The sequence below is a fragment of the Bombina bombina genome, chromosome 6, assembly GCF_027579735.1.
Source record: "Bombina bombina isolate aBomBom1 chromosome 6, aBomBom1.pri, whole genome shotgun sequence".
Taxonomy (NCBI): Eukaryota; Metazoa; Chordata; class Amphibia; order Anura; family Bombinatoridae; genus Bombina; species Bombina bombina.
Genome location: NC_069504.1, coordinates 340,202,314 through 340,230,246, shown reverse-complemented (window position 1 = coordinate 340,230,246; position 27,933 = coordinate 340,202,314). Strand labels below are relative to the sequence as shown.

Sequence of the window (27,933 nt, the reverse complement as noted above, 5' to 3'; positions counted from 1 at the left end):
GTAGCAGATTCAGGAGAAATTTGAGGAAGCATTTTTTTACCGAAAGGGTGGTGGATTCATGGAATAAGCTTCCATTTGAGGTGGTAAACACATTGAGGGCAATTTATCAAAGGTCTCGTGAACTTGATCCGACAGTGCGGATCAGGTCCGCAAGACCTCGCTGAATGCGGAGAGCATTACGCTTTCCGTATTCAGCATTGCACCAGCAGCTCACAAGAGCTGCTGGTGCAACGCCGCCCCTGCAGATTTGCTGCCAGACTCGCCAGAAACACGGCCCTTCAAGCTCCATTCGGAGCTTGATAAATGGGCCTCAAAGACTGTAAAGGAATTAAAAAATGCCTGGGACATGCATAAGGCTATCCTAAGGAAAAAGTAACATGTAATATGGGTAGACTTGATAGGCCTTTTTGGTTCTTATCTACCGCCAAATTCTATGTTTAACTATAGGTTACACGCACAATTCTCTATAGGCTTATTAAGCAACTGTTAAAGTGGCATCTCACTAACTGGTTATCAGTAACTGGTTATTTTGTAATAAAATGCTCCTTATATGCATGGTCCAACAGAATGTTTGTCCTGTTGTAGAAGTGAAGTCACATAGTGGTAGCATCTTACTACTACAACATGACTTGATCTGTGGATATGTAGCCTGCTTTCTTACACTTATATTCTAAATAACACCCACTCTTCAAGAGAGAAAGAGACATAGATGGCAGAAAGATAGAAAGACAGACAGATATGTAGGTAGACAGATAGACAGAAAGAGAGACAGACAGATAGATAGATATATAGATAAATAGATAGATAGATAAAATGATAGATCTTTTTCTCAAACAAATGTAATAGGATTCTTAAAAATACATTTCTTTTAGATAGATCTTTTTTATCAGACAAAACTAATGCTATTCTTAAAATTATTTTAGATAGATAAACACACACACATAAATATATATATATATGTCTATTATTGAGTGTTATGTGTTTCTTAATATTTCCTTATTTTTATTTTCTATATTAAATCTTTATTTCTGTAAATTAAGATCCAATGAAAGCTGGGATTGATTAATCTGCCATTAAGAGACAGCTTCTCTTGCCAGAGAAGAGATACTTAGCAGTGGAGAGTCATCCAATTCTTAATTACTCCTTACAGTGATGAAGCAGTTTATTCACCATCTAATTTCTTTGTCACCAATGAGTTAAAATTCATGAGCGTCCATGCCTTTGAATACTCACTCCAGTGCTGCTATTTTCTGCGCCAAGCTAGCCATCACAGCGAAGAGTCGAAGGTCTGTTAGGCCATCTGTTACATAATAGTCCACAATCTCTAAAATCTGGTAAAGAAGACATGGAAAGAGCTGAAATGATGAAGGATTCAAAAAGAGCAGATTGCTGCTGTGCTTGGAGAGAGGGATAATGAGCTCTGATTGTTACAAACACAAGCTATATTAGCATAGCAAACAAAACAAGCTTTAAATTGATCTCATCCAAGCAGTAGAAATAGCAAATTGTTGGTAGCATGATGAAGGCTTCTATAATATTGATTGATCTTAATGACCTCTGTATGGACTTGATTCACTTGTATTCAAATTATCATAACACATCAAGTATTTTTGTACAATGGCAGTTGATACTGGTATAGAAGTATGTTGCCAGTGCATATTTTTTTAGATTATTCACATAGCAACACACATAAGAAAACAATGGCCTCCATTCCAATTAGTTTGAACTTGCACACATAAACAGTGTACATCTAAGGTGTTTTTATTTTTTATTTTTTTTTATTAATGTTTTAAAGGGAAAGTAAACTGCATATAATTTCCACATAAAATGTGTAGTTAAGGAAACTTCACAGTGCCTCCATCATACATAAAATGAGATTAACCAACATGAAATGCATTTTATAAGCATATTATTGAGGTTATTCCCCACCTCCCTCTAGTCATGATTACCACCATGTTGAAATCTAGTTTTCACTTTATTCCAGTGCTGATGTGTTTGCACATGTGCATAATCTCTCCTTCCAATACCTCTAGAGAAACCTAGGTTCAAAATGGCGGCAGGTGCATGAAATGTATTAATGTCCTTTTAGCTGTGATAACAATTACCTGTGCCTGCAACAATGTACACAGTGAATGATTAGTGCTGGCCACAAACTTATTTACATCTGTTTCTAAATGGCCAGAGAAAAGGACCAGAAACATGGATTCCACAAGACATTTCATAAAGTGTATTTCTGAATTCCTTTTTTCATTTGCAAAACCTTGTAAATTGTACTAATGATATGATGGTCTTAACTGATTTTAAAACATTTATTCTGCAATTTATAGCTCGATTTACGTCTATTATCTAATTCTATTATTATTATTATACTTTATTTATGAAGCGCCAACATATTCTGCAGCGCTGTCCATGGATACAATTAATTTAAATAAAACAATATAAGACTTGTAAGAGACAGGACAAAATTTACAAACACATACAGGAGGGATTGAGGGCTCTATTCCTGTGGGAACTTACAATCTAGAGTGGTAGGAGGTTGAGAAACATGAGGTGAGGACTGCAAGACTGAGAAAGATGTTAATACAGAGTTAGATGAGGGAAATATTAGGTAAGTGAAATTAATGTATTATTGAGTTGGGTGGTAGGCTTCCCTGAACAGAAAAGTCTTCAGGGAACATTTAAAGGAAGAAAGATTAGGGCAAAGCCTGACAGCACGAGGGAGAGTGTTCCAGAGGGTAGGTACTGCACGACAGAAGTCCTGCAGTCTAGCATGAGAGGAGGTGATAGTCACAGATGCAAGGAGCAGGTCATTGTTGGATCTTAGTGGGCGTGCTGGAGTATACTTGTTTATTAGACAGGATAGGTAAAGGGGAGTGGCGTTGGTGAGAGCTTTGTATGTAAGGGTGAGAATTTTGAATTTATTTCTGCTGTGAATAGGGAGCCAATGAAGGGACTCGCAGAGAGGTGCAGCAGAAACAGAGTGACGGGAAAGGTGGATCAGCCTGGCAGAGGCATTTACGATGGATTGAAGGGGGGAGAGGCGGGAAAGAGGAAGGCCAGCGAGTAGGTTATTGCAGTAGTCAAGTCGGGAAATAACAAGGGAGTGGATTATTTGCTTTCTGGTGTCAGTGCTCAGAAAAGGGCGAATCTTGGAAATATTGCATAGATGGTTGCGGCAGGATGTAGAAAGTGATTTGCTTCATTCTCTTGATATCCTTTGCTGAAAATAGATAGGCTCAGTAGCTGCTAATTGGTGGCTGCCCATAGATGCCTCGTGTGATTGGCTCGCCTATGTGCATTGCTATTTCTTCAACAAATGATAGCTAAAGAATGAAGCAAATTAGATAATAGAAGTAAATTGGAATCTTGTTTAAAATTCTATTCTCTACCTGAATCATGAAAGAAAAAAATTGGGTATAGTGTCCCTTTAACACATAAAGCCAACTGGACATAGCTACTATGTCACATGGTACTTTACCCAGTGTACCCTGTGAACAAACTAGCTATGTCCTACTTTCTGCCTCATGCTGCGTCTGCCTTCATATGGTAAGAGAGCGCTGATCATGCTTCCATTACAATATGAAGGTAGATAGCCAGATCGTTACAGACAGTGACAAGGTCTGTGTCACTGTCCATAACGATCTCCGTTGTGGCCGGAAGTTGGTGTGGGAGGGAAGGTGGGAGGCGGATGGGTGGACTAGCAGTGGAGGTTGGAGGGAGGAAGTGGGATGGGTCCTACATTACAAAAAAATAATGGGAGAGAGAGGGAGGGACAGGACGCGGCTGCACTATGGAAAATGGGTGAGTGAGATGGGAGGGGGTCTTAGTGACAATTAGTTGTGGGGGAGGGGGACCCCTACACTACAGAAAAAAAAAACAACTGTAAATATTAATAAAAAAAAAAATATATATATATATATCAGCTACTGAGGGGGGAAAGGGTTAGGGAGCTGTTTAGGGGGTGGTAGTGGCTAGGTGAGGAGAGTTATCTACAAAAACAAAAAAAACTATCATTACTACACTGCATACTGGCAGACTATCTACCAGTAACTAAAATGGGGGTTGCCAGTGGGTGGTGAGGGAGGGTTGAGAGTTGTTTGGAAAGGATCAAATAGGACTCTCTACATTACAGCTAAAATTAATCTTACAAGCTACTTTATTAACCCCTTCACTGCCAGGGATTTAGGCCTTCTAATTACCAAAAAACTAAATGGCAAAGCCATGCATGTTTGCTATCTGTGAACAAAGGGAAGCTTTTACAACCATTTCTCCTATGAGTGCGGTCGTTGTGTGTAAATAAGTTCAGTGAGAACCCCAAAGTTTGTGAAAAAGTTTAGGAGCCAGCCCATTTTTGGTTTAGCACCTGAGACTGGCACTACCCAGGGTGCTCAACCAAAAATGGGCTGCCTCCTAAGCTTACATTCCTGCTTTTTCAAATAAAGATACCAAGAGAACAAAGACAAATTGGTAATAGGAATAAATTAGAAAGTTGCTTAAAATTGCATGCTCTGTCTGAATCATGAAATAAAAAAAAATGGGTTTCATATCCCTTTAAATATTAGTATAAAAAAAATGCTTACCAGCTAGAAGTCACCGTGTTTCGGCCTAATAGAGGCCTTTCTCAAGACTAGACTCTTGAGAAAGGCCTCTATTAGGCTGAAACGCGTTGACAACTTCTAGCTGGTAAGCATTTTTTTTTACTAATATTGTTTTCAGAGACTATCTGCACTATCTATTTTTGAATTCCACAGGATACCCAGGACTTTGGACACATCACGAGGATTCTCACCATCAGGAAAACAAGTTTGACACATTTTTTACCTTCTTTACCTTTTAACATCAAACACTGACTTGATTTTTTATTTTGATTTTTATATTTGTTTTTGTTTTTACATTTGGATTTTCACTTTGCTGACATTTGTTTGTGCTTATCATTCCTGACATAAAGACATTTCAGCAAATTTCATAGAGATTCATTTATGTAATTCAACTGCTGATCTATTTGAACATTTGATTATTGGATAATTCATCTGAGTATGTTATCTGGACTCTGAATTTTAAACTGATTTTAGCCTTTATTGCAATCATGGATCCATGATTTTTTAACTTGTTGTTTTTTTACTTGATATAATACTATATTAAAGTTTATTTCTTTATACTTGATCTGATATTGCTGTACGCTAATACCAGAAATTACATTAGACCTATCAGACTCCCAACCTTTATTTAGGCCTTCATCTAGGCGCCATGTGCAATCTGGTATTGCGGTTTGCTTCACTAGAAATTACATTAGACTTACAAGACACCCAAGCCTTTTATTTAGGCACTCAGCACACCCCTCTACTCTTAATAAAGAAATGTGCTCACAAATTGGCAGGCACTTCACAAGTGTATAATAGGCATGCTGCACCGTTGGAAATCACCCAGCAAACTTGTTCTCCTAAGTCTGTCAGCTACAATATAATGATAAGCATGCAAAGACTCAGTAAGGTGAAGGTAACCCAAACCAATCAGTGCCTTGCAATTAATAATCCTAAGTACGGCTCAGAACAGAAGATAATGATAAAAAATAGGTATATTTAATAAAAACCAGTAAAAACAATTGAAATAAAATTCTCACAACGTGTTTCTCGGATTTACCGTTTCATCAGGTGAGATGTTGTACATATCATGTTCTGAGACTTAAATACCTTTCATCAGCATACTTCATTACCCAGACCGCATGTCAGGAAACAAACTATCAATACCGGTTGACCAAGGACTGTCAAAGAATGTCCTTTAATAAGATACATTTCACCCAACATGTACTCTGGGTCAGAAGATTCAACCTACACTTAACCCAATGGCCCCTATTTATCAAAGGTCTTGCGGACCTGATCCGACAGTGCGGATCAGGTCCGCAAGACCTCGCTAAATGCGGAGAGCAATACGCTTTCCGCATTTAACATTGCACCAGCAGCTCACAAAAGCTGCTGGTGCAACGCCACCCCCTACTGACTCGCGGCCAATCAGCAGGGAGGTGTCAATCAACCCGATCGCACTCGATCGGGTTGAATTGCGGTGATGTCTGTCCGCCTGCTCAGAGCAGGGGGACAGGGTTATGGAGTAGCGGTCTTTAGACTGCTGCTTCATAACTGGTGTTTCAGAAACACGGGGCCTCAAGCTCTATCCGGAGGTTGACAGATAGGCCCCAATGTCTTTACTCCAAAGAAAAACACTTACATACATTAAAAATGTGTAATATGTAAAACATTGACAAATGTAGCATTCCATAAAGATGCCAGATATAAAGATGGTGATATCTACTCAGTGTCATGTGACTCGGTCCCCTCTCATCATGGACTGTAACAATAGCATGCGTGTCAAATGTTAAACTTGCAAGTGAAGCACATGTGTGTAGAGCATGGCATTTCATGAAACCCAAAACATAAGCATGATGAATGCACTGAAAGGTGTATCGCATGTGCAACAATTACAATTGTGCTTAGCCAATCCATATGAAAGTGCATAATACGTATTGTGATCGTCTATAGACTCAAGGGATACCGATGTCAATCCTACCTATCCACCAGAGCGGACACCCTCATCAGATCAATACAGTTATATATGGCTACAAGAATAAGTATATGTTAAAGAAAAAAAAATGCTACTCATTAATAGTCACATATTAAAATGACGTGAATAACTAATATAAAAACTATAACCAACAGAAGTGTCTAGATAAAAAAACTAAATATTACCACATTGAGTTGCTATGTTATAACTTAATGCCACAAATTAACAATAATACAAATGGATATATCAGTTTGAAACATATTTTTACCAATATTGCTATGACAAAAAGTATCTTCTAAAGGCCATGAGATAGATGTGATAATACAAAAAAATGGAGAGATATGAAATCCTACTATAATGCCTGACTACAAAAAGCTACTATATATAGATAAATAAAAATAAGAATTGGTATAAGAATAATACCAATATCATTCACTTTTAATTATTGAAGGCAGCCATGTCTATATTCTCATTTAGCCCAGATGGAGTTAATGTTTGTAACCTCCAAATCCAAAAGGTCTCTCTCTGTCGAAGATGTATAAATCTATTGGAACCCCAGGAATTAGGTATGGATTCTATAGGGATGATAATAATGGAATCCTTGTTGCCTTCATGTTTACAAACCACATGTCTGGGTATACTGTGTTTTAACATGGTGTTATCAATGTTTCTTCGATGTTCCCCCAATATTTTCTTAATAGGTGCGACCTATATATTGAAACCCACAAATACAATTTAGGAGATAGACCACATACTGTATATCACATGTAATACGGGACTTGATTTCAAAATTTTCTTTGGTAATATAGGAATCAAAGTGGTCCACACCTCCCCTAACATGACAGCACATTCTACATAGTTTCTTACTACATTTATAAACACCTCTCTTCCCTAATCCCATCGTATGATTATCTTTGTAATTATTGTTATTTTTTTAAGGAATTATTAGGCATAATTTTGGTAACTACTTTGCTAGGTGCTAACATATTCTTAAGAGTCGGTGCTCTGGTGAAGGTACACAGGGGTGATTTTTCTAATATGTTCCAAAAAGTGGAATCACAAGTTAAAAACAGCCAGTGTTTATTTAGAATGTTCCTAATAACTTGATGATTGTTATTATATTTGGTAATGAACCTTATACTGTTATCCATTTTGTAATCCCTTGGTATTTTGTTTTTTGGGAGCAAAAGCTGTTCTCTTGCTATATTTTTTGCCCTACGATAACTACGATAACGGATATCGCCATCTTTATATATGGCATCTTTGTAGAATGTTACACTTGTCAATGTTTTACATATTACGCATTTTTAATATATATAAGTGTTATTTTAGACTAAAGACATTTGGTTAAGTGTAGGTTGATTCTTCTGACCCAGAGTACGTTGGGTAAAACTGATCATATTAAAGGTCATTCTTTGCCAGTCCTTGCTAAACCGATATTGATAGGTTGTTTCCTGACATGCACTCTAGGTAATAAAGTATGCTGATGAAAGGCATTTAAGTCTCAGAACATGATACGTGCAACATCTCACCTGATGAAATTGTAAATCCGAGAAACGCGTTGTGAGAATTTTATTTTAATTGTTTTTACTGTTTTTTATTAAATATACTTATTTTTATAATTATCTCCTGTTCTGAGCCATACTTGGGATCGTTGATTGCAAGGCATTGATTGGTTTGGGCTACCTACACCTTACTGAGTCTTTGCATGCTTATTATTATATCGTAGCTGACAAAGTATTGAGTGAGGCTTTGACTGAAAAATTAAAATCACTGAGGCACATTGCATTTTAGAAAGGCCGTCTTCTCAACTAGGTGTGAGGAGAGCTGTGAACATTGAGGGTTTAGGATATTGCCTGTGACAGAAAACACTCTCTTGCATTGGATGCTGATGGGGGTAATGATAGCAGCTGCTGGGCAACCACTGTGAGTGCAGGCCAGACACTCATTCCAGTACTTGAAAAAGGGATTAGATGTTGGAGGTTCTGCTAGGTAGCCTTCTACCATTTCAGAAACACTACTCTATTTTTTGTGTGCAATGTTTCTCCCGACCAAAGCCTCTGCCCAAAATGCTGGTGCTCCGCTCTTGCATGATGAACAGTGTCCATTGACAGCTGTAGAGGATTAGGGGTAAGTCATTTGTATGGAGGTCCTGCTGGCTCCACTGCTGACAGCTTCATGGGGATTCCATCTTCCTGACCTTCTAACTGTCTTAACATACCCCTCTTGGAAAGAAATAATTATTTTGGTGACTTTTTCTTTAAACACTCCCAGAGTATTTGCCTTCTCAGTCACACTGCCCTTTACCCTTGGGTCACTCCAGTTAGCCAGTATGTAATTCAGGCAGTTGTTTATGTCTATGTTATGTGATTCCGGCAGTTGTCTATGTCCAGCAAATTACGCAAGCAGAGTTTAAGCTTTGATTTAATATTTTTATGAGTGCTGCGATATCAACAAACAACCTGTCACCAGGTTGGTTGGAAGGAGTCCATTTTCTCAACCAGGTAAGTAAACAAAGAAATTATTTGACTGAAGCTGGTTGTGGCTTGACTGAGGTGTTCACTTACATCCCTAAATGACTGTCACTATCTGACCTATAGTTGTCCATTCATCATACCCAATGGACACTGCTCCCTAATGTTCTGCTAAGAAGACATTTAGTGCAGTGCCCTCTGCTGCTCCAATAGCCTCTCCAACATCTCAAAGGTGGAGTTCCACCTTGTGACTACATCTTGGTGGAGACAATAATAGGGTAGGCCTTCCCTCTATTGTACTAACCTCAGAGCATGGATGGACGTTACACAGCAGGGGAAGTGGCTGAAAATCTTATGGCAAAACACTAGCAGGTTTGACAGGCTGCTGCTGTGTCTGTCAGGAAGTTAAGTCCTCACTACAAGATGGAGAATGTGTGCCGCACAGTGCACAGCAACTAAATCACTGTCTCAAATAACTCTCACCATATTTAGTGCTCCATCAGTCACCATAAAGTTCATCTCAACATTATTGCTTAATAGAAAGGATAAAGTATGAAGCAATGTTAGCACTTCCCTTCAGGTGCTCGCTGCCAGTCCCGGTTCTCCCAAACTGTGTATAGAAGCAGAAAGTGTTGAAAGTGATGGCACTGTGTCACCTCCAGGGAACCAAACTACCCACGTCCTCTGAGTCAACCTTGTTGCTTTCACTTCCAAAATAAAAGTGCTCACAATAGTGTAGCAGATTATGGTAGGCGCACAAACTGGATATACTGACAAGATTGCAGTTAAAATAAGCAACAAGGTTGACTCAAAGGACGTGGGCAGTTTGGTTCCCTAGAGGTGACACAGCGCCGCCACTTTCAACATTATTGCTTGCCTGTTCAACAAATTGTGCTATAAGTTTTTTGAGGGTGGATGAAATATTGGCTGAGGTATAAACTTTGTCCATAACTTCCGCATGGAGTAGAAAACAGGGATACCCAAGTTTTTAAGGCAGGTGTCTAATGCTAAACCTCCCCTCACTTAAAGAACCTGCAGCTGTACCTCTATCTCCACAAAGACATCAGGTTACCACCAGTGAGCTGTCAAAAACAAGGAAGAATGCTGTGCATTAGGTGCTCTCCATATCTTAAAAAAGTGATGTGCACCACTAAGTGAGCAGCAGATGAACTCTGAGAAAGAGAAGAACATGGAATACAGTGGGAGACACTGGAGAAGTTTCAGTGGGGATGCTTGATCTCTGCAAATCTGGATCATGGTCCAGTTCCTGCTTATCCAGAACAAATGCTATGTCCTGACAAATTTGTTTTTAGGTAGGGGTGAAGCTGGCATCTATGTCTATTTTGGCCAGTGAAGTCAACACGAGACTTGGATGTTCTTCCTGACATTCTGGCCCCGCCCTGCTGCTGCTGCTCATATATGCTAGCTACTACTACTGCCCCTTTTCCTTCACTAATGCTATGAAATAAGAGTGGGCTATTTGTGCTGACTGATACTGTTGCACTAGGGGTTGTGGCCAAGGATGTTAAGGCTGCTGCTGCTCATAGGGATTCTTGATTGTAACAAAATGTTTGCGGGAAACATTCTGTTGCTCACATTTAGACCCAAACAATTTAAAATAAGGAGCAATTCTACCACTAATAGATTGACCCTGTTCCCAGAGCGGGGTGCAACTGTGTTCACTTCGACCTCTGGTGGTACTACTGCTACCTACTAGGCCACTGCTATTAGTAGGGTGGGGATGCTGCTGCTCTAGTCTTCTGGTAGGAGCTGGTGGATCTGCTGGTGTTGAAGTTGCCACGCCTGGAGTAGTAGTAGACATGTGTGACTGAAATACAGAATTTAAGCAGGTACTGCAAAGTTGAGCTAGAGGACAAATAAACCAATTTGCAAAGCATACACTTATTTGTTGGAAAAAATAAATCTGTAGATCTACCCCCTAAAGGGTCTAACCCAGGAGGAACAGTTCTAGTCAGATCCATTACTAATTACAGTAAAATAGACAGCACATAGTAACACAGTTAATGTCAGGCACTGACAAGCGACAGTGCAAGGATCCTTATAGTGCTAAAGTGGACTGCAGTAAAGTAGTATCAAGCAAATTACTACTATATACAGGTTGTTTAATGTTTCCAAAACTTGTTGCCACAACAATAAAGTGGGTACAGCCCTTAAAAATGCCCCGCCCCTTGCTCCTGCAGAGAAGATCAGAGTAACTGATGCTAACGACGGCTGCCAGCAGAGTGAGACTGGAGTGGTGAGCATGCAAAAAATGGCTGTAAGGTAGGAAAAGCAGCTTAATGTTCTCTTCTCCAGAGAGAAACACCCACACTGTGCTCAAAGGAAGCCTGTACTGTGCGCTGTATAACTCTCCCTCTGACATCTTGATATCACTGACTCTGTACTCTGGAACCTAAATAATTTAGTCTTTGTAGTGTAATAAACTAAGAGCCGTAAAAAAAAAAACTGTCAAGGAGAAACCTCATAATCAAATTTATGGGGGCAACACCAGATAAACACAAACACATTAAGCAACCTGACATGTCAAATAAAATATGCAGTGCAATAAACACAATAATATATGTGACTTTAAGAGAGCTTAGCCTGAAATATTGTGGCTGTGAACTCAGTTGGGCCACTGTCCTGCTGTAATCTGGCAATGATGTACACTGGTGAAAGTTATCTACTGATAGGTAGTGGGCTGTGTGAGAAATGCAGGTACTTACAAACGCCCATTCCACTGATCTTACCCTGATATATCATGAGGCTACAGTAGAGAGCCCATCCATTACTGTACTAGACAGTAGATGATATACTGAGAGAGAACATCTATATGGCCTGACAAGAGGAGGATGAAGGACCAGTCGCAATGACACCTAAGGCTTGTGACCACAAATCCTGCAGGAGTCTCCTATAACCCTCTCTTCCAATTTTCACCTTTTGAGGGGAATGTGGGATCAAAAATCCCTTAACTTCTTGAACAAAATCCTGACGAGCTCTGTCTTCTCCTGCAATTAGAGAGGCAAAGAAAGACTGGAAAGTACAGGGAATTTTAAGGGATTTTAAAGCTCTTGGTGTAGGGTGTTTTTGCATCCTCCTGGTGGCCAGGTGATACATTTCCAACAGTAAGGAATTGTGGACTCTCACCACCTTTAAGGGACATTAAACACTAGAATGATGCAGTCAAAGAAAAGATTAGTCTTAAAATAACATAAGGAAGTATTTTTTTTAAAGTTTCATTAGTTGTTTAAATATTGACAAAATAAGTGTAAAGTTTTAGTGTGTATAATACAATGGGGGCTGCAATGTTGAAACTTAGGATACTTTCTCTGCCAGTTATAAATAGGTCACTAGAGTGTGCAGCCAATGGCTGTGTGGAATATAACAGTGTTCTGCACTTTCATTTCTAACAGGAACTGAAATGCTCACGATTTTAGAATGGAATTACAGGAAAAGGAATAAAAATAAAGGAACAAAATAAATAATGAAAGTATACTGAAGAGTTTTATTTATATATAAAATTTATTATTTTATATTACCATCTCAAAGTGTGTAATGTTCCTTTAAGAAAGAAATATAAAAATATAAAACAAAATGGTAATATAATTTTTCAGGGCATATTTTTCAGGGCATTTCCATATGGCAGAACTGGAATTGTGTTTTGTACTACTTTCTATTGCCTGAATAATATATTTTAAGATACTATAAATACCACTTTGAATTCCCCTTAAAGTGTATAATAATTCACAGTTAAAAAATATTGTACTTTTTACACCTCCCCAGAAAGGGCGCTGTGTATTCCATAGAATTCTGTACCTAGGTTCTCCTGCCTGCTACAAAGTGATTGCTTGATATGTACAGGGTAGGATTGCCACCTCAGCCATTTTCCCTGGACAGTTAAAAACTACACATGCTGCAGCAAGTGCAGGGCTTAAAGGGACACTGGACCCAATTTCTTTTCTTTTGTTATTCAGATAAAGCATGCAATTTTAAGCAACTTTCTAATTTACTTCTATTATCAATTTTTCTTTGTTCTCTTGCTATCTTTATTTGAAAAAGAAGGCATCTAAGCTATTTTTTGGTTCAGACACTAGACAGCACTTGTTTATTGGCCGGGTAAATTAATCCACCAATCAATAAGAACAACCCAGGTTGTTCACAAAAAATGGGCCGGCATCTAAACTTACATTCTTACTTTTCAAATAAAGATAACAAGAGAATGAAGAAAATTTGATAATAGGAGTAAATTAGAAAGTTGCTTAAAATTGCATGCTCTATCTGAATCACAAAAGAAAAAAAATTGGGTTCAGTGTCCCTTTAACATGCATTATGCCCCTGAACAGCAAATAGTGCTGCTTAACAGTATTATTCCAAATTCCTCCCTTAGGGTTGCCATATTGTCGCTTTAAGGGGGGGGGGGGCATTTATGAAAAATACATATGTCAGGGATCTTATAATGGAAAATTATTCAAACATTTCTTTCAACAGCCCTGACATACCTATATTTCATGTCCTCATTTAAAGCTGCAATTTGGTAACCCTTTCCTATCTGCACTATGTGTAACTCATAACTGTCCATGAAAACATGGCCGAGGAGGCAGACTTAGTACATGAGCAAATTTATATCTGTTCATTACCAAAGCAAAGAAAAAAACAAACTGTTAAAGGGACACTCTAGTCAAAATTACATTTCAAATAGGCCACTCAATTTTAAACAACTTTCCAATTCACTTCCATTATCTAAATGTCCACAATATTTTTGTATGCACACTTTCTGAGGCACCAGCTCCTACTGAGCATGTGCAAGATTCACATAATATTCTTATATGCATTTTGTGATTGGCTTATGACTGCCACATGATGCAGTGGAAATTGAAATAGAACTAACTTTAACATTTGTCATTGGTTTTATTATGAGTGTAACTGTACTTTGTAATGTATTTTTTATGTGTTTTGTGCAACTTTTATGTTTCGCAAAACAGTTAACCAGAGCTCTAGAGTTGTGGTAATAATTCTAGCATAAATCACGATTGCGCTCAAGTGATGACGTTTACTTTCAACTTGTAATACCAGTGGGAAGCCTGGTGAGCACAAACCCTGCAATAAACCCCTTATTGCTTGGGCACAAACGGCGCTCCACTCACAATCTGGCCCATAATCAGCAAATAATAAAAAAGACAATGCAAAAGCACTTAGTTTGAATTTCAAATTAGTATATTTCTTTCTGACAAACAATTATTTAAGCCTTTAGATCAAGTTTAGCATTTTAACATCACAGTTACTTTGACTGTTGACAATATAGTAATACTAAGTATTGGGACAATTTAGGGGTTGGTAAACAGCTAAGTGCAATGCACAGACTAGGGGAGCAATATTAACACTCAATGTATCCACCGAGTAGGTTACAAACATTAATATAATCAAATCATTGTAGACCGAGATATCATGAACAGTGTGATATAAATACTAATATGTGTATACCACTAGGGATATAAACATTAAAACATTTGTCAAATTATTCTGAACCCACCACAAATGCACGTAGCATTGCCCTGTGTAATATACTGAGCGACAGCAGTAACAAGAAAACGTGTGTGCAGTAAGACAAAAATTGACACAACAAATAGATACTTGGACACACATGTAATAATTGATTAAAGCGACACTGAACCCAAATTTTTTATTTCATGATTCAGATAGAGCATGCAATTTTAAGAAACTTTCTAATTTACTCCTATTATCAATTTTTCTTCATTCTCTTGCTATCTTTAATGAAAAAGAAGGCATTTAAGCTAAGGAGCCAGCAAATGTTTTTTCCAAAACCATGGACAGCACTTGTTTATTGGTGCTGTCCAATCAGTAAAGACAACCCAGTTTGTTCACCAAAAATGGGCCGGCATCTAAACTTCCGTTCTTTCTTTTCAAATAAACATAACAAGAGAATGAAGAAAATAGGAGTAAATTAGAAAGTTGTTTGAAATTACATGCTCTTTCTGAATCACGAAAAGAAAATTTTTGGGTTCAGTGTCCCTTTAAGTTACTTGTTATATATATTCTCCTAAGAAGGCAAATTCTTTCAACAATGCACAACGCAATCTAATGTGAAATTCTCTGAGTGTCCATGTATACATACTCACATATCCGAATTACCTTATGGTCTAATAAACTCCCCGTTTTGTTTAAAAGGGCACACCACTATAATCACGCTAGTACAACTAATCTAAAAACTCTGGAATGAATATATAAGAGACACCAAGAATTACTAATATATCTGATCAAAACTGTAAAAAATATTAGATTTAGGAGTGCAGCTCTGTTACAACCGCACAAAGTATATGTATATATATTTGAATATACATAACACTCGATACATACCATACTGTTAAATGTCAGATAAAAAATAAGAAAAAAGAGTAACTTCTTTTTACCGCTTTCACAACAGTGTAAAGTTTCTATACAATTATCATCACCTCTCCCTAACTTCAATACCGCTAATACTCTAGGATAAGAAGAGAAAAAAATCTTCCTCACTCTGTAATATTAAAGGTACATTACCCCACGTTCTGTGCAATGCACGAGATAAAAACATACACCTAGATTACGAGTTTTGCGTTAGGGTTAAAAATCAGAGTTGAGAGGTTCCAACGCTGCTTTTTAACGCCCGCTGGAATTACGAGTCTTGCAGGTACAAGTGTACCGCTCACTTTTTTGGCCAGACTCGGAAATATACCACAAATCCACTTACGTCAATTGCGTATCCTATTTTTTCAATGGGACTTGCATAGCGCCGGTATTACCAGTCTTCCAAACAGTGAGCGGTAGACCCTCTCCTGTCAAGACTGGTACCGCATTTTAAAGTCAGTAGTTAAGAGTTTTACACTACAACGCCGTAGCATAAAACTCTTAACTAAAGTGCTAAAAAGTACACTAACACCCATAAACTACCTATTAACCCCTAAACCGAGGCCCCCCCACATCGCAAACACTAAAATAAAATTTTTAACCCCTAATCTGCCGAACCGGACATCACCGCCACTATAATAAACATATTAACCACTAAACCGCCGCACTCCCGCATCTCAAACCCCTAATCTGCCGTCCCCAACGTCACCGCAACTATATTAAATGTATTAACCCCTAAATCTAAGTCTAACCCTAACCCCCCTAACCTAAATATAATTACAAAAAATCTAAATAAAATTACTACAATTACCTAAATAATTCCTATTTAAAATGAAATACCTATAAAATAAACCCTAAGATAGCTACAATATAACTAATAGTTACATTGTAACTAGCTTAGGGTTTATTTTTATTTTACAGGCAACTTTGTATTTATTTTAACTAGGTACAATAGTTATTAAATAGTTATTAACTATTTAATAACTACCTAGTTAAAATAAAGACAAATTTACCTGGAAAATAAAACCTAACCTAAGTTACAATTACACCTAACACTACACTATAATTAAATTAATTACCTAAACTAAATACAATTAATTAAAATTTTAAAAAATTATCTAAAGTACAGAAACACCCCCACTAAATTACAGAAAATAATAAAATAATTACACCTACTCTAATCCCCCTAACAAAATAAAAAAGCCCTACCCTACACTAAATTACAAATAGCCCTTAATAGGGCCTTTTGCGGGGCATTGTCCCAAAGTAATCAGCTCTGTTACCTGTAAAAAAAAAAGTACAAATACCCCCCAACATTAAAACCCACCACCCACACAACCAACCCTATTCTAAAACCCACCTAATCCCCACTTAAAAAAACCTAACACTAACCCCTTGAAGATCACCCTACCATGAGACGTCTTCACCCAACCGGGCAGAAGTGGTCCTCCAGATGGCATCTTCTATCTTCATAACTATTTAATAACTATTGTACCTAGTTAAAATAAATACAAAGTTACCTGTAAAATAAAAATAAACCCTAAGAAAGCTACAATGTAACTATTAGTTATAATGTAGCTATCTTAGGGTTTATTTTTTAGGTAAGTATTTAGTTTTAAATAGGAATTATTTAGGTAATTGTTGTAATTTTATTTAGATTTATTTAAATTATATTTCAGTTAGGGGGTTAGGGTTAGACTTAGGTTTAGGGGTTAATATGTTTATTATAGTGGCGGCGAAGTTATGGGCGGCAGATTAGGGGTTAATAAATGTAGTTAGGTTGCGGCGACATTTGGGGCGGCAGATTAGGGGTTAATAAATATAATGTAGGGTTTGGCGATGTTGCGGGCAGCAGATTAGGGGTTCAGAACTATAATGTAGGTGGTGGCGGTGTCCGGAGCGGTAGATTAGGGGTTAATATTATAATGTAGGTGTCGGCGATGTCGGGGGCGAAAGATTAGGGGTTAATAAGTGAAAGATTAGGGGTGTTTAGACTCGGGGTTCATATTAGGGTGTTAGGTGTAGACATAAAAAGTATTTCCCCATAGGAATCAATGGGGCTGCGTTAGGAGCTGAACGCTGCTTTTTTGCAGGTGTTAGGGGTTTTTTCAGTCGGCTCTCCCCCATTGATTCCTATGGGGAAATTGTGCACAAGCACATTTAGCCAGCTCACCGCTAACGTAAGCAGCGCTGGTACTGAGGTGAGATGTGGAGCTAAATTTTGCGCTCACTTTTTTGCGGTTAACGCCGGGTTTCTAAAAACCCGTAATACCAGCGTTGTCTGCAAGTGAGCGGTGAGCATAAACTGCTCGTTAGCACCGCACAGCTTCTAACGCAAAACTCGTAATCTAGGTGATAGAGTGTTCTGCACAACTCCGTGCATCATATATATTCTATGGTAATCATATTACATCTCTGTATAAAAACACATCACTGTATAATTATATACATCTCTTCCATTTAAAGTTAAACAGCTAGTGGAAAGCACTAATAATACAGAAACTAAATTCCTTAAATATTTATACTTCCAGTGAATAATAGTGATACAGAGAACCCCAACATTGAGTTAAGTTTGAAACACTCATTTAATATCCACTATTGGATCATATACAATTAAATGACAAGGGTATACCTTCCAGGTTATCCAGATTAGGATTTCTTAAATGCTTACAATTTATAATCTGAAAAGTCAGGAATCTATTTGTGTTTTTAAAATATACATTTTGTTTTTGTTGTGTTTTTTTAATGTTTCAATTAAAAGTTAATTTTTAATAAACTACCGAACCATACCCCTGAGAATTTGAGGTGGGAAAATATACAAGGGGAGTGAGAAGTGCTATTCAGATGCATCTTTTGGTCAAATTTTCTTTTTCGACAATAACCTCACAAGAGAATCCAGGTTGCCCACCGTGATTGGCTAATGCAAATTAGCCTCACGGTGGGTTTGGAAATCTACATATTTTTTGCCCACAAAAGATGATGAACGGCTAAGAAAGCGCAGTGCAAGGTATTTGGTAAACTTTTTCAATACATTTATACTGTATGAAAATTAATAGAAATTTCTGACCTTAACATCCCTTTAAATTCCATTTGATTTATGTGATTACAATAAGATTGTGCACCCATTTTATACAGTGTACTATTTAATACCTCTCAAGATTTCCCCGAGGCTATCCACGATTGATAAGTAAGGGAAACTCATGGGCAGCAGCCACTGGTCTTTTGTAACATATAAATGGGAATGCTGGGGGGACATATGTGCACTGGATGGGATTGGACGACCTTTGGTGGAGCCAGGGCAGTCTGGTTTCACTCAGGAAACTGGGACATTTGTCATGGAGGGAAATCTGGTCAGACTTTCCAAATGGTGACATATGAAACAACTGATGGTGAACTGCTTGTGCAATGCCGCCCGCTGCAGATTCACAGCCAATCGGCCGCTAGAGGGGGGAGTCAATCAACCCGATCGTACACGATTGGGTGGATTAATGTCCACAGCCTCAGAGGCAGCGGATGAGTTAAGCCCGCTGCTTCTTAATTTCTGTTTCCGGTGAGCCTGAAGGTGTATTAGGCACCATTCAGGCAATAATAAATCGGCCCCTTGGTCTAGTCTGTGGAGCCTTCCATAAACGCAATTAAAAAGTAAGCAAGCATTTCTGAGCATAATTTAAAAAGGCAGTACTTTTTTAAACAATTCCTAGGACCAGATTACAAGTGGAGCGCAAATGAATTGAGCGTTAATTGTGTGTAAATTGCGCTAGAAGTAAGATTTTTGCATGCGTCGGGTTGAGTTTAAAGTAAAATGGTTTTGCTCTTGCAGTTACATGACAAACGAAAAAAGCTTAAGTTAGAAAATTGCGTGCACGTTCATGTATTCCATCATAGAAGTCGAAGGGAAAAAAAAGTGGAAAAAAACACTAACACCCCACTCTCGCGCAATCCCGATCGCATATTCACATTTGTGTTAACCAGATATGAAAATATTAATATTTCGCATTCTAATTTTATTCAAGTAGCAGAATATTTTTTTATTTATTCTTAAATACATAATTTTACATATATCTGATGGTATTGTTGTACAATACATATTAGTACCTATTATATATTCATAATTATATACAGGTATATAGATATATATATATATATATATATATAAAGAAATATATAGGAATATCTATTTATAAATTAATATAACATATTCTGTTATGTGCAGAACATTGGAATGTGAAATATTAACAGTAAATACACAGTATAACACTTTGTTAAATATAAATATTGCATAAATATATTTTACCATGTTTTCATCTACTTATCTGCAAAGGGCTCCAATGCACTTATAAACATATATATATATATATATATATATATATATATATATATATATATATATATATATATATATATATATATATATAAACAATATATATATATATATATATATATATTTATGTGTTGATATGTGTATATATGTCTGTAAATACATATATACACATATAAATACATAAATACATATGCATATATATATATATATATATATATATATATATATACATATACATATTTAGACATGTATATTTCTGTATCTCTATTATGAGTGTAACTATACTTTGTAATGTATTTTTGATGTGTTTTGTTCAACTTTTATGGTTCAGGAACAGTTAACCAGAGCTCTAAAGTCGCTGTAATCAATGGTGATAGCGCTCAAGCAATTGCATTTACTTTCAACTCATAATACCAGCAGTAAGCCCTACGAGCAACAAAGCCCCGCGATAAACCCCTTATTGGCACTCATAATATAGCCCTAAATAGGATAAATAATTTTCACTTACTGCCCTATTAATAACAGTTTATAACCAATGTTTTCAAATAAAATATGGTATATTTTATTTGAAATAACAGTTTATAACCAATGTTTTCATGTAAAAGACACACTGATCGGGCTGATTGACACCCCTGCTAGTTGCGAATCTGCAGGGGGCGGCATTGCACCAGCAGTTCACAAGAATTGCTGGTGCAATGATAAATGCAGACAGTGTATGCAGTCGGCATTTATCAATGTGCAGTGGACATGATACTCTACATCGTACCATGTCCCCTCGCACTATGATAAATCTACCCCTATATATCTGTACATAGTTGCTTATGTTACTGGAAAAATTAGGTTGGAAAAAGCTAAAGAACAAACTTTAATTTCACATCTCCTAAATACCCCACTATTCCAGCTTTCATTACAATTAATTGTCTTCTTGCATGAAAGTCTATTAAGAACATTCACATCAACTTTGTACAAGGTACTTTAAAATAGTATTAGAATTAGTATTATGTTAAGTTTAATTAAAGGCCCTTTCATATCTTTTGCTCTGAATGCATCCTTTCTATGGAGAAAAAAAATCTATGGTTGTGACCTACAAAGCTTTGTTTCGCAAACAAAAATCGTTTTCTTACCAGCCAAATGCCTTTGTGTTTCAAGTATTGAATACAAACCCACAGAATTCTGGTCTCCCTTCTCCAGGCCTTTACACAACAAAGTGTTCTTTGCAACTTTGTTATCCTCAGGTGATGTCTATTTAGACAGATATATGTATTCTGCCATGGGTACCCTCATCCTTTTTCTTTCTGCTCTTTGAAAACTTTGTTTAACTTGTTTTTTTCATGTGCAAAACAAAACATGGTACTAGTGAATAAAAAGAATGTTTATTGGAGGCACACGTACAAGGTAGAAAAAAAACGTCCTGGGCTACCTTTGTGGTTTCACATTTCATAAGAAAAGAAACCACAGACAAAGCAAACACACAATAATACATGCAATAAAGAACTTTACAAATTCATTATTATTATTATTTTACAGGAAGGACATTCATGAATCAAGGTCAAAGCCTATAGTGTAATGCACCCTCTTTCAGTCTGATTGAGGAACGGAAAACAATAACGTTGACAGATAGACAAAATGGATCTGATAGAGTCAATAAAGTTATACAACAATGGCAGGTATTACTGAATTGCTATCTCATAATAGGAATATGAATACTGGACTATGAGGCAGAAAAGTTGGCCAAATCAAGGCTATAGTGTGATCACCTCCCAACTGGATCATATCTGAGTACACTAAAATTAAACCAACTTGTGGTAATCTGATATCTGTTTGATGTCTGAATAGCATTCAGCCTTTGCCATAACAGCATAATTAAGAATTAAGATACCACAGGGATTGCTTTACATGCCTATTATAGCACACATTGGGTGCCCTTGGCTACATGCCATTATGCACCTAGGGAGAAATGTAAATGGAGAGAAAATGTTGACTGTATGTTTGAATAATACAACAAAACTCTATATATATATATATATATATATATATATATACTCAAATAATTAACATAAAGCTCAAGGGATCTACAAAGGTAATTACAGACTTTTTTATGCTTGGAAGGTAACAAAATATGATTTTCTGGTACATAGAAATGAGATGCTGAGCCTTCATTTCTGAAGTCCAAATTTGTTAAGTTACACATGGTTTTGTTCTAAAAATGTAGCGCAAATTGCACTGCAAATAGCTTTAATTTTTAACCTTTGAAGCATAACAGTTTTCTTCATATATCATACTGGGACAAAGCAGTGCAAATAAATAATGGATTCATCATTTATTTAAATGTTGCCATCAACTACATCAATACAAATAGTTAAATTCAAATATATTTATCAATATAATGGTTTATTTATATATCTTTTTATAAACAAAATAAGTGACATGTTACAAATGTAATATTGTGGGCCAGATTACAAGTGGCGCGCTAAATATATTTTTCGCTTGTGCGCTAACATCCCTGAAAATAAACTTTTAACATGGGCCTAGATTAAGAGTTTTGAGCGCTATAGGGAAATTAACGAACGCAAAAAAAGTGGCGTTATTTAATCCCCTATAGCGCTGCCATTACAAGTTTTAAAAAAACTGTCTTGTATGTGCGATATGGGGTTTTTAAGCTCCATACCGCACACAAAACAAGCACTGTTTTGACATGCTCGTGCACGCTTTCCCCATAGACATCAATGGGGAGAGTGGGTCAGAAAAAAGTCTAACACCTGCGATCACGGAAATAAAAGCTCCGTTATACAGCCCCATTAATGTCTATATTGAAAAAGAAACACCCTAACATAAACCCTACGTCTAAACACCCCTAATCTGCCGTCCCAGGCATCACCGATGCCTGCCTACAGTTATTAACCCCTAATCTGCCACTTCCGATATAGCCACCACCTAAAAAAAAAGGTATTAACTCCTAATCTGCCGCTCCCGATATCGCCGCCACTATACTAAAGTTATTAACCCCTATTCCTCCACACCCCAACATTGCTGCCACTATATTAAAGTTATTAACCCCTATTCCACCGCTCCCCGACATCGCCGCAACTAAATTAAGCTATTAACCCCTAAACCTCTGGCCTCCCACATCACTACCACTAAATAAACCTATAAACCCCATAAACCGCCAGCCCCCCACATCGCAACAACCTAAATTAAACTATTAACCCCTACACCTACCCCTAACCTAACCCTAACGTAACCCTAACCCTAACACCCCCTAACTTTAACATAATTAAAATAGATCTAAATTAATTTTACAATTATTTTTTTTTTATTTTTTTTTTCAAAAAAGCTTTATTTGTATCAAACAAAAGTACACGTCATAAAATGAATGCACATAGCACACGACAGAAATGTTATCATACAATATATCATTAAATCATTGAATTGAACCCCTATATTGACTGTTAGAAAACATGGAGCAAATAATGCATAATGTTGACAGTCTACCATTGATACTTAAAGATGGGGACCGATATTTAAAAACACATGTTCTAATTCAGTGTACATCTTTCTACTCCCCAATTTTAGTATTTCAGACCTCTCTTGGGTCATAAGCAAAGTCATTTATAAACAGTTTTGGGGGTATGCGCGAATAGGGATTAACATTTAAAACAAGCAACACAGAAGAACTTGTTTCTCAAGATAAAAGCAATGGTGCTGGTAGAGGTTATTAAATTATAAAAAAGTAGAGACACAACTAACCAGAAAATATGTCATTCTTATATTTGGAAATACCCACAACTATTATGTTCAAGTGGAGAAGGTAAGACTAAGGTAAATAGGCGTTATAATAAGCCTTAGATACATTTGGGTAGGCTTCACCGCAAGTTTATTCAGACCATCTTTAGGAAAATATGCCCATACTAGAAGGAAAAATTTACATTCTAGGAGTAAAGGGAAAGGTGATTGCATCCTGCAATATCAGAACCCTGCAGCACTTAATGGGTTTATAGCAGTAGGTTATAAGAAACAACGTTCAGCTGACTAGTAACATAGACAGGGTATTGTGGGCAATGAAAGATTCAATGTTGGGGCTGCCAGGAGCATTTAATGACAAATAAGTGACGGCTCCCCACCTGTTTAATATATGCATACCCCCCCACCCGCTACTGCAGCCGCCAGCCGCGGTTGAGGCAACAATGAGTGTGTGTAATATGTTCGTCATTAGCATTATTGATAATACAATATATAACCTGAGAGTTATGAACTAGAGAAATGGTTATCTCCCTCCGCCCCCAACAACCATATATGTCAGGAGCCGCTAAAGGGTGGTGATAAAATTAATAAAATGGTATGGATGACCTCTCCTATGCTGCAATTTCAGCAACTACATGGTGAAATAGTAAAACATACATGCTTTGAGTATACATTCTAAACCATAAAGCAACAAATCCAAACCATTGCAAAACCAAACAACACAGCAAACCTTTTAATTGATACATCAAAATTGTCCCATGTAAGGTCTATTGGTAAATGTGCGATGAAGGGGTATTGTCAGCCCCCAGAATATATTCGCATGTCAAACAAAGCAGTAGCACCTTCAAAAAGGATAGCTGGGCAAGGTTGGGCTTCTCCCCTCAGTGGCTTTGAATGTCTGTCAGTGATAGTGTCAAAAGATATTATAGAGTAGTTCATAGTCCCAGGAGAGTTATACCATAAATCAAGATCCTCCACATACCATGTACCGTCTATCTTACCATCTGGAAGCATAATTAAAGTAGGTGGATTTAAAGTCTCCAGGTTTGCGTCCACCTCCGGCTCCCCCAATGCCCACGTGGCGACCACGGCAGCTCTGAGTCCTGTCCTGCCCGTAGATGGGATCTTGCTAAGCCGGTGGAATCGATAGGCATATAAATATTAGGAGGTTGTTTCTGCTTGCTAATATTGACAATCGTATCTGTTAAGCTCAATTTCTCCATCTGGGGATGGCTCGATATTGTTCCAAGCGCCATTTTAGGATAAGTGGCGTTGTATCTCATGCTTGGCAAATCCGATTTTAGGAAAGGGCATATAGCTTGCATGTTGTGCCGGTACAGTGTGTCCACCGCTCTGCATTTATTACCTGTGGTTGTCGGTGAGGAGGTTATATTAGAGCAGCCGCCTGACTGTATAGGTACTCTGTTCCCCAGCTTGTTAGTTGGCCTGTCTTTCCCGGGCTTCATAACTAAATCAGGCTCATTCATCCCGAGTTGCTGTAGTGTTGGCTCTGCGACTTCAGGAGCTCCTATTTTTTCCATGAGAGATTGTATTTCTTGCTCCGAAGGAGCTTTATCTATCATTGTCTGCAGCAGGGCTTCTATTTTAGCTAGTTGGAGATCTAAAGCAATAGAAGAATCTTTGACCCCCATTATAGCTAGCTGGTGTCGGCGTCAGCGTTCACTGTGTAGTTGCGATGCCTAAGGGATTAAGCCTGTTTGTAATAAGAAAGGCTATTAATAGTTTGCAATATTGTTGTAGGTATTTGAGACAACCAGTTCTGGCTATACACCCCTGGGATCCAGGTGGGGGAACGTTGCCTGTAAGGTTGCCACCGCTACAGGCCTTGATCGTCCTATTCCGCCTCTGGGATCATTAATACAGCAACCAAAGTTTTAACCTTATTGGGAGTCATATTGCAGCTCGTAGTAGTGTTAGATGCTGTAGAGTTAAAGCAATAACCGGCGGATTACTGATTTTTCTCCTAGAGCTACAGAAGAGTGCGACTTCACAGAGTCGCTGCCTGGACACACCCCTAAATTTACAATTATTAACTACAAAAAATAAAAAAATCTACCATTACAAAAAAAGCCCCCGAAATTATCCTAAAAAATTAAAATTATTCCTATTCTAATACCCTGTTTTAAAAAAAAAAAACACCCCAAAATAAAAAACCCTATTCTATAATAAATTATCAAGAGCCTTTTGTAGGGCATTTCCCTAAGTTAAACAGCTCTTTTGCTAAAAAAAAACACCCCCAACAGTATACAAACCCCCACCCCCAAACTACCAAGGGCCCTTAAAAGGGTCTTTTGGGGGCCCTTAAAAGGGCCTTTTGTAGGGCATTGTCCTAAGTTAAATAGCTCTTTTGCTACAAAAAACAAACACCCCCTAAAAAAATACATTAAATAAAATAACAAACAAATTATAAAAAAAAAAAAAAATTATTCCTATTCTAATACCAATTCAAAAAAACACCCCAAAATAAAAAACCTAATCTAGAATAAACTACCAATGGCCCTTAAAATGGCCTTTTGTAGGGCATTGCCCTAAAGATATCAGCTCTTTTTGTGAAAAATAAAATACAAATACCCACTAACATTACAAACCCCCACCCCCACAAACCCACAAAATAAAAAAAACTATCTAAAAAAACCGAAGCTTGTCATTGCCCTGAAAAGGGCATTTGAAGTCCCGTTCAAGCGGGACTTCAAAAACTGTAAATGGATCTTCGGCGGTTAGTGTTGGTAGTTTATTGTAAGCTAGGGTTTTTTTTTATTTTGGGTGGGCTTTTTTATTTTGATAGGGCTATTAGATTAGGTGTATTTCTTTTTTATTTTTGATCATTTCGTTTGTTATTTTTCGTAATTTAGTGTTTGTTATTTTTTAGTCTTTTTTATTTTTTGTATTTAGATCGTTTTTATAGTGTTAGGATTTTTTAATGTGTATTTTAGTTTAATTTAATTGGTAGTTAGTTTAATAATTATATTAGTTTAATTGTTAGTTTAAACTTATGCCTAGATTACGAGTTCTGCGTTAGGGTTAAAAAGCAGCGTTAAGGGGTCCTAACGCTGCTTTTTAACGCCCGCTGGTATAACGAGTCAGGCAGGAAAGGGTCTACCACTCAGTTTCTTTCCGCGACTCGAGGCTACCGCAAATCCCCTTCGTCAATTGCGTATCCTATCTTTTCTATGGGATTTGCCTAACGCCGGTATTACGAGTCTTGGAAGAAGTGAGCTGTAGAGCCTCCACCGACAAGACTCCAACCGCAAAAAAAAGTCAGTAGTTAAGTTTTATGGGCTAACCCCGGAACATAAAGCTCTTAACTACTGTGCTATAAAGTACACTAACACCCATAAACTACCTATGAACCCCTAAACCGAGCCCCCCCCCCCACATCGCAAACCCTATAATAAATTTTTTCAACCCCTAATCTGCCGACCGGACATCGCCGCCACCTACATTATAGCTATGAACCCCTAATCTGCTGCCCCTAACATCGCCGACACCTATATTATATTTATTACCCCCCTAATCTGCCCCCCCCAATGTCGCCGCCACCTACCTACACTTATTAACCCCTAATCTGCCGATCAGACATCGCCGCCACTATAATAAATGTATTAAGCCCTAAACCGCCGCACTCCCACCTCGCAAACACTATAATAAATTGTATTAACCCCTAATCTGCCCCCCTAACATCGCCACCACCTACCTACAATTATTAACTCCTAATCTGCCGCCCCCAATGTCGCATACAAATACAAAAAAAAAACTAACACTAAATTACAGAAAATAAAAAAAAATTACAAGAAGTTTAAACTAATTACACCTAATCTAAGCTTCCTAATAAAATAAAAAAGCCCCCCAAAATAATAAAATGCCCTACCCTATTCTAAATTACAAAGTAATCAGCTCTTTTACCAGCCCTTAAAAGGGCTTTTTGCGGGGCATTTCCGCAAAGTAATCAGCTCTTTTACCTGTAAATAAAAATACAATACCCCCCCCAACATAACAACCCACATACCCCTACTCTAAAACCCACCCAAACCCCCCTTAAAAAAACTAACGCTAACTCCCTGAAGATCTCCCTACCTTGAGTCGTCTTCACTCAGCCGAGCCGAATTCTTCATCCAAGCGGGGCAGAAGAGGTCCTCCATCCGATTGAAGTCTTCATCCAAGCGGGGCAGAAGAGGTCTTCCATCCAATTGAAGTCTTCATCCAAGCGGAATCTTCTATCTTCATCCATCCGGAGCGATAGCATCCTGAAGACCTCTGACGCGGAACATCCATCCTGGCCGACGACTTCCCAACGAATGACGGTTCCTTTAAATGACGTCATCCAAGATGGCGTCCCTCAAATTCCGATTGGCTGATAGGATTCTATCAGCCAATCGGAATTAAGGTAGGAAAAATCTGATTACTCTGATGAAATCAGCC

General features: G+C 37.7%; 1 protein-coding gene across 1 annotated transcript in view; it reads right to left on the bottom strand.

Annotated features, from left to right (window-relative positions):
* Nucleotides 1-1,229: 1,229 nt before the first annotated feature.
* Nucleotides 1,230-27,933, bottom strand: part of LOC128664420 (uncharacterized) — a 401,731-nt gene continuing 375,027 nt past the window's right edge. Inside the window, exon 13 of the mRNA XM_053719251.1 lies at nucleotides 1,230-1,331. Within this exon, the coding sequence (XP_053575226.1) occupies nucleotides 1,230-1,331 (102 nt within the window). The remainder of the gene's footprint in view (nucleotides 1,332-27,933) is intronic.